Source organism: Haemorhous mexicanus, chromosome 1 (genome assembly GCF_027477595.1).
Source record: "Haemorhous mexicanus isolate bHaeMex1 chromosome 1, bHaeMex1.pri, whole genome shotgun sequence".
Classification (NCBI taxonomy): Eukaryota; Metazoa; Chordata; class Aves; order Passeriformes; family Fringillidae; genus Haemorhous; species Haemorhous mexicanus.
The window spans coordinates 147,079,465-147,087,604 of record NC_082341.1 but is presented as its reverse complement, the minus strand read 5'-3'; the positions used below and the strand labels follow the sequence as shown (position 1 = coordinate 147,087,604).

The window sequence follows — 8,140 nt, the reverse complement described above, 5'->3', positions numbered from 1 at the left end:
GACCAGGTCCCTATTCCCTCCTTTTCACTTTCCACTCCCCTTCTAAAACTGTTTCTAAAGTTGCTCCTGCTCAAGGAGCTGCCTAGAAGCAGTTGCTCCACTAAACAGATTTCAAGCAAAAGGACAAAGTTAAACATGAGGCAAAGTATAAATAAAAATCAAGACTCTCTTCCTCCTCCTTTCCACTTGTGAGCAATGATCTCACCGCTCCGGGTGCATTGCAAGGGTGGCTTGATCTCTTTCAGGAAAGCACATTCTCTAACCTTGATACTGCAGCTATTTATACTTCTCTCCTCTCACCACAAAGAAAAGCAGCTCTAATAATCTTTCCCTTCATTTTAATGAGAGCACCGTGCTGCCTCCCAGCAGCAGGGTCAAGCCCACAAGCTCTAGCTCCCTGTAACACCAATGCTCTTGCTCACTGCCTCTCCTTCTGGCTGCTCACTTTTAGACATCTGAGATCGGATTTTCCACTGGCTGAAGCATCACATTGCCAGGCACACAGGTGCAGGATGACAGCCCTGCTGTGCCACAGCATCTTCTGCTCACAGGGCACAGAGGGAAACAAATGCATGGGCTGAAAGGCAAGAGGGTTTCTAAAATTCAGAGGCAGAGCTCTAAAACTCCTCTCTCCCTTGTTTATCAGAGTAGGATATCCCATTTCACATAACCCTGGAGACATCCCAAGCCCTTTCCACCTCACAAGAGGCAGGATCCATCCCCTGTCCCCATTCTCCCTGGGGTTCAATCCCAGGCTGAGTTGAGGGAGTTCAGGCTAAGGCATGATGGAATGCGTATATAGACCATAGAGGAGCTGATAGTCTCTGAGGCCAAACCCCATTTTTTCAGATTAAACCAGACACACTGAGCTGCATTCCTCTTGAGACACTACAAGAACTGGGGACAAACATTATGAAACCAAGTTTATTAAAACTTTCTACAAGTCAGACTTTATCATCCAGGTTTCCACAGACATATACATATGTACAAATTGGACATAGTGTTTTTAGCTTTTCTGGCAGAATTTTCTACCAATATATACAAATGTACTGTTTTTCATAGAAGGGTTAAACTGTATCACAGATACAAATGTCAAGCAATCATGAGAGGTTTAGTGCAACGGAGAGCTGGAGCGCTCTGTTCTTAATGCTCATGATTCTGTCAAGTTAGTATTGCCAACAATAATTCACATTAAACTGCTCTTCGACATCTCTTATTAAGACAAAGTACAACAAAACAAGAAAACAAAACCCCAAACAGTAAGGTATGTACAAAGTACACAGTCCATGAGGTATACATGGTATTCTTGCAATGCATGGTGGGACTGCAGCTTGCCAGGGTTAACCCTTAAAATGACTTCACTCGAACTAGGTGGTGTTGGGAACGTGCATCACCCACCTCATGGCCATTTTAGAAGCCGCACTCTTGCCTAACGTGAATGGACATCTCTGCATAAACCACTGGACACATGTGAAACTAAGCAGAAATTTTAGGCAGGACTAAGTTTTACTTACCCCCAACCCAGGAAGCTAATGATTCAGATATATCCATTATTCACACATATTGGAAAGACTATGAATAATCATGCAAAATAAAAACAAAACAAATTAAAAAAAAAAAAAAAAAAGGAAAAAACAAAAAGGCGAGGGAGGCTGGAGGCAAACAGCATACCTGAATAATCAACTAAGGGTGTACGAAGATTTTACTCTTAAGACTAACTTTTTGTGAGGGTGGAGAGGTAAAGAGGAGGTGATGTGGTATTTTTAAGAGTTAAGCCGGTTGAAAAACATGGCCATGTTTACAGGTACTGTACAAGACACCCCTTATCCTTTCCCAGGGGAAGGTGCCCCAGCCGATAGTGTTACGGTTTGGTAAACGGATACATTTTGGCACTCGGAGCTAACGAGACCTGCTACTTGACAAGCTCGCTGAGGGCATAAAGTTATATAGGCTACACTGTGGTAACACGAGGCTTAAGTCTATTTAAAATGCTTTCCTGGACAGCGAATGGATTCAGAAGGGATCCAGCTGAGAGATCCACTGGTTTCTGCTCCAGAAAGAACCACAGAAGTGATTTGTCTTACGGATGGATCTAGGAGCTTCACGCCTCTGAAAGCGGGATCAGCTAGAGGAGCAGCAGCGAGCAGAGAGCTGGCCGTGGTGGGTGAAGACCTCCTTTCCTCATTAATGTGTGCTTACAGTCAGAGAGCTGCTTTGTGAGCTGGCTGCTGGGGCACGCTGAGTCGATTCCCCTTTTAACCATTTCTGTCAGATTTGATCACGCAGAGGTGCGCCATGTGCCCCTCTGCCCCAACACATTGTGGCCAGGGCTCCGCGCTGCTGCAGCCGCTGCAGGAAAGCGAAAGGGGCTGCCTTTCCATCCCACACCTTGCCAGACGTAAGACTCTGCAGCCAAGATGTGACCAGTTACAGCGGAGGAGAATGCGGGAGGCAGAAGAGCCAGACAGTTCTCACAAGGCTGCACAAGTCCTCCGGGGCTGGTGGGACTGACCAGCAGAGCAAGAGGATGGAACTCTGAGTACACTTAGGGAGTGGAGACCTCCAGGGCGGCGTTAATTTAGACAAGGTCACTTTTCTGACCATACTGGCACTTTAAGATGCTGTTGAGTTTGCAGAAGTGGAAAAATGAAACCCTACAAAGATGCCGGAGGTAAGAACCGACGAGGTTTTTGAGATTTCGGGGTTAGCAGAAGAAGGAACTAATATCATCACTGTCTCCATGATATTCTGGGACAATCTGATCCGAAGTTCCCATCTCCTGGTCTGTATATCCAGGCTCCAAGACTGCCTCAAACCAAGGGTGAAGCAAGATCTCTGGAGCAGTGAGTCTTTCGGAAGGCTCCCGCCGCAGGAGGCTGCGGATGAGGCAGCGGGCTTTGGGGGAGACGTGGTCAGGAATACAGAACTGTCCACGACGGATTTTGGAAAATAGAGTGCTAGGGTCCGAGTCATGGAAGGGATAGCGTCCCACCAGCAGGGTATAAAGCATCACTCCCAAACTCCACACGTCGGCCGATTTTCCAGAGTAAGTCCCCGTCGTGTTTAGGATCTCAGGACTGACGTATGCCGGGCAGCCGTGCTTGTCTGAGAGCGCATCATCTTCACCTTTGATGATGTGCGTGTCTTCCAGGCTCTCTAGACGCAGCTGAGTCCTAGGGAGGGCAGGAGAGGAAGCCACAGGTGAGAAATAGCAACAGTAGTCGTGAGCAGGCACAGCAAGCCCCTGCCATGGCCCCATTCTCTCTCACATTGGCACTGAGAAAGGAAAAGGAAACACCTCAACTTGCAGCAGAGAAGTTGCCCAGACACCCGGGAATGTGTAATGGAAGTGCTGCTGTGTGCATCGGGCCAGCATTCAGTGACGCTCATGTTTTTTTATTAACTGGAGATTTTAACAACACAGAGGACTCTTGAGGAGCACCAAGTCTCCTCTACCCACGCAGGTTGCAGTGCCGCCGCAGGGGGTTAATTGGTGACACGGCACTTTACAGCCACTGTGTGCCGTTCAGGCTTTGAGCAAACAGCATCCAGCTGGGAGATTCCACAAACCACAAAGCCCAGCTCCCCTCTGCACTGGTGAGGATCATTGCCTTCCCTAAGCTTTTTTTTTTTTTTTTTTTTTCATTTTAGTTCGTAATTTATTCTTTTTGCCTTTTGGAGCATATCACCACACCATCTTCAGGTGGAGATGGGTCCACCCCAACCTCCTATTTTGGAGGGTGAGGGGAGCTCCCGTCGGCAGGGAAGCCACCAGCCAGCCCTGGAAGGGCTCTGCACTGCCTGGCAGCCTGCTGGGGTGTAGATATGTTGGCTTCAGCCTGTCCTCAGCCTGACCTCGGCAAATACCCATTGGTTCTGCAAACGGAAAATATGACTCAACGAGAACCGTGGGCCCGGGATTGGCTGCGGGAGCCCTGAAACTGCACCTGTGCGAGAGCCCGCGTCGCCTGCCATTGCTTAACCCTCTTCTTGCCAAATGTGATGCACATGACATCGCCTGTGCAACACATTATTTCCAAATGAGCGAGACTGTGTGCAACGTAACATTTCAACAAATGTTTCATCTTCTTATGGGAGGGAAAAGCTGCAATAGTTTCCTTCAAAGGAATAGCTTTCTTTACGTGTCAACATATGTCTGTTTCAGAGGGGCAGTGCTGGTTAATTTTCTTATCACATTCATAAAAGGTATCCTGAAGAATCATTAGCCCAGTTTAACAAAACAAACAAAATCCCTTTTCTTTTGCATCAGTAGTATCACCTTACATTTTTATGATATTAAGCACAACTCCATTAAAGCTTTTACTTAGTTTTTTAACATTCTTTGGGATAAGCAGCTAGTCAAGAGTCAGTTTTGCTGTATTTCTGACTCTGCCACGTGTGGTGAAGCAATGCAAGAGCAGCAAACACTCCAGGGGAATACTGAATTATTTCCCTAATCTAAATTTAACAACTAGATTCTATGATCTCCTCTATGAACCTAGGCTTTAGGCTAAGTTTTACTAAAGTGATTTTCTTTGATGCAGGATTCCCAAAGCATTATTTAACCATGTCCCACCTTCCCTCCTGTGTGTGCCCACAATCCACGGGCATGGGGGGCACGGGAAGCACGGCAGTGGAGGGGGCATAAAACCCTCGAAGGGTTCAGCAGCATCACTCTCATCAGCAGAGTGGTTCAGCAAGGAGACCGTACCCAAGTGCTGGGGCTCCACTGTGGGTCACAAGGCAACTCTCCCGAGGAGGGACCAGAGCTCCAGCTCCTCACATCTCCTGCTCCTCCAGCTGGGCTGCTTCCTCCCGCCGGCACAACACCTCAGCCTCCCCCCTCTCCCTCTCTGCCTTTTATTCATTTCACACTGAATGAGTGGCACACATGACATCTTCTGGCGCTAACGAGCATCTGAACTATCATCTCTTTGTCTGCCAGCAGGTTTCACTGAACTTCTGCTGAATGAGAGGAAGCTCCCGGCGAGTTTCCTCCCTTTCATCAGTCAAGATCTAAGCGGGAGTGCGCCCCGGTTAGATCCGTGACCTACTACACACACGTGATGAGGACCTACTCGGATTGCTCGCAGGTGATGCCCGGCTGACGGGGCTGTTTCCACTCCCTGGGACGCTTTTTGTGTCTCTGGATGTGGCATTCCTCCCTCCCCACTCACCCTAGGGCTGGCTGCTGACAGCTACTTACCTTTCTTCATTAGAGAAGACAAATTTCCTGAGCTTGAGGTCACCAAGTACGATGGCTGACTGGTGGCAGTGAGCTACAGCGGAGACAATCTGCTTGAACAGCCGGGCAGCCTCCTCTTCCCTCAACCTCTTGCAGCTCCTCACGTAGGAGTGCATGTCCCCAAAGTCCTTTTCAAAGAACACATAGGCCTTGGTGTCCCCGAGAATGACTTCGACAACCCCGGTGATGTTTCTGTGTGACGGCAGCTGAATGTAAGGTCGGATCTTGTCCTGGTAGTGTTTGAGGGGGAACACCTGTATAGAGGAAATTAAACCCAAATTCATTCTCAAGGGCGTTGAAAGCTGCAGCTCGCGTAGCAACTCTCCCCAAACAATGACGAGAGACCTGGAGGGCAGCCAGGGCTCGGCAGGACCGGCAGAAGCGGCTACCGAGACCCTTCCTGTTCGTTGTATATTGAAAGGCTGGGGGGTAAACTAAACCAAACCACCATTCCCACAGCCTCTGGGGGGAAGGCGCTCCGAGGTAAGCCGGAGTCCCGGCTCATTCGCAGGCGTGCGAACGCCGCCGGGGGCTGGCCGGCCGCTCCCAGCCGTGCAGCAGCGGGAGGATGTTCGGCAGGGCTGTCCCCGGGCCGGGCGCTGGGCGCGCCGGCAGGACCCGCTCCCCACCCGCGCAGCTCCCGCTCACCTTGCAGCGCAGCTCCCGGCCCGAGCTGACGCTCAGCGCCCTGGACACCTGCTCCCGCTCGGCCAGCGGCAGCAGCAGGTACGAGGCGATCAGGCTGGGACCCGCCGCGCCGCCGCCGCCGGCGGGAGAAGCGGGGGCACACGGCGACCCGGGAGCGCTCAGGCAGTCCGGGGGGCCGCATTCGGCGAGCCGAGGGCACTTGGCGGCCGGCGCTTCCTCGGCGGGGCCGTCGTGCAGGGGCTGGAGGCGCTTGGCCGGGGCGCTGCGGCAGCGGGCGGCCGGCAGCAGGGACGCGGGGCGGCTCATGGGGGGAGCGGAGCGGGCGCGGAGCTACAGGCGGGCGCTGCGCGCTGGGCGCATCCCTTCGCTCTCCCCGCCGAAACCTCGAGCCGTGTCCACCATCTGCTGCCGAGTCCGCGCTAAAGTAGTTGGAGGCTTTTAAAAAAAAAAAAAAAAAAAAAAAAAAAAAAAAAAAAAAAAAGGTGATTCTCCTCCTCCTCCCGGCCCTGACGCACGGGGAAATGGGAGGAGGGAGGCTAGACACGCCTGCTCCGCTCCGCCCGCTGCTCTCCGCGCCTCGGCCCCGTCGCGCAGCCGGGCGGGGCGGCGGGGGAGTCGCCGCGGGACTTGAAGGGGCCAGGCGGGGCGGCGGGGACCCCCTTCGACCTTAAATAATTATGTCGAGGAAGGGAGGTCACCTTCCTTTCCAGGATCTTCTCGTCCATCCAATTGCAGGTTCCCAGCCCCAGTTCTTACTTTTCACAAATCACTAAATAACCATCCCTCACCCCAAGGTTTGCATCACAGCGCTGTTGTGTGAGCATAAGCGTTTACTCATAAGCGTAGACGTAACGTGCACCATCAGAAATACTTGGCACTGGGTGTTTCCCATGTTAAAACTATATCTGCTGTCCGAAAAAGGAATAGCTCGGAGAGCCAGGCAGCAGCCAGCAGCTGCAGTGACCTGCGAGGAGCAGACTGAGAGGAGCTCCACACAGCTCAATAGCATGGCTTAAAGGAGTAGTAAAATAGACTTACAGCCGGGACTGGTAATAAATGGAAAAGAAAGAGAAAAAAAAAAAGGAAAAAAAAAAAAAAAGAGAGACATAAGCAGACAACAAATCATCCCTGGGGAAAAAAAAAAAAGCAGACAGCTGTAGTTTTGACAAGAATGCTTCAGAAGAAAACTCTCCAGTTTTCTGTTTATATATATATATATACATATATGCAAATTTTCTGTAATTTAGCGCTGAAGCTTCCCTAATATTAAGACAGGGACCCTGTGTTTTGTTATTCAGTATTCTGTTTTGGTTTTCCCAATCCGGGTCTGTACAAGAGGCAGAGAGGGCCAAGGATGGGCCCCCCAGCTCTGTGGTGCCACGTGTGCAGGTATTTGCTCAGATTCCTGATAGATAACTGCACAGCAAACCCATGCATGCCTTCAGCTACTTCTAGTGTATTTTAAGAAACACATGAAACTCTTGTGCGGGATGACTCATAGCATAGCAGTCCCATTAATGCATTTAAACATAAAACGCATATGCCATAAAGGGATATCCCAGGGCCTGCATTTCTTTCTTTCTTTTTTTCCCCCAGAAATAAAATTCCGTTAATGCCTGCAGATTGTTTCTGAGTGATTCACCACAACTTTCAAAACACGCTATTTTATTTGGTTCCTCTTGTAGGTAAAACACATGCAAGTATCTGTCAGACCTTTTGTTTTACTTTTCCCTTCCTGGAAGTTTAATGATTGGAATGCTGCTGCTGGGTGAATTTAGCTGGTAGGATGCCACATGTGTGGGCTGCTTCCTACATCTGAGACAGCACAAGGTGCAGGGTGGGGGGAAAGGGTATCAGTACCTTTAGGGACAGGGGAAGGGTGCAGACGAAACAGCAGTGAACCTCCATAAAGGTTCTCATGGGCATTCATAGTGTGTACCAGTGTCTCGTGTAGCTCTCTCAGAACTGAGATGCAGTGTGAGCAGGAATTAAGGTGTCAAGTGTTCCCACCCTCCCAAAGATGGGATCTCTCTCAGCTCCTGTGTCAGATCACTGTCCCTGCTGAGCAGAAGGGCCGTTCTGAGGATCTGTTGCATACATTGTTGGAAGCTGTGATCTTCATCTGCCCAGCCTCCCATCCATTTAAAACCGCTAGGTCCACACCATGGGGACACACAGTGGCACCTGAGCACAGTGCTTGGTTCAAGCTTCTGGCAGCCAAACGGGGGATGGCACCCACTGGTCCCG

General features: G+C 50.4%; 1 protein-coding gene across 1 annotated transcript; it reads right to left on the bottom strand.

The window, feature by feature from the left end:
• Positions 1–910: 910 nt before the first annotated feature.
• On the bottom strand, positions 911–6,315 carry TRIB1 (tribbles pseudokinase 1). The gene is made up of 3 exons (XM_059866869.1): positions 5,894–6,315; positions 5,207–5,499; positions 911–3,173 (listed from the first exon to the last, which is right to left on the bottom strand). Exons 1-3 carry the CDS (start codon positions 6,197–6,199, stop codon positions 2,705–2,707), a joined length of 1,068 nt encoding a protein of 355 aa, XP_059722852.1. The 5' UTR covers positions 6,200–6,315; the 3' UTR covers positions 911–2,704.
• Between the last annotated feature and the right edge of the window lie 1,825 nt (positions 6,316–8,140).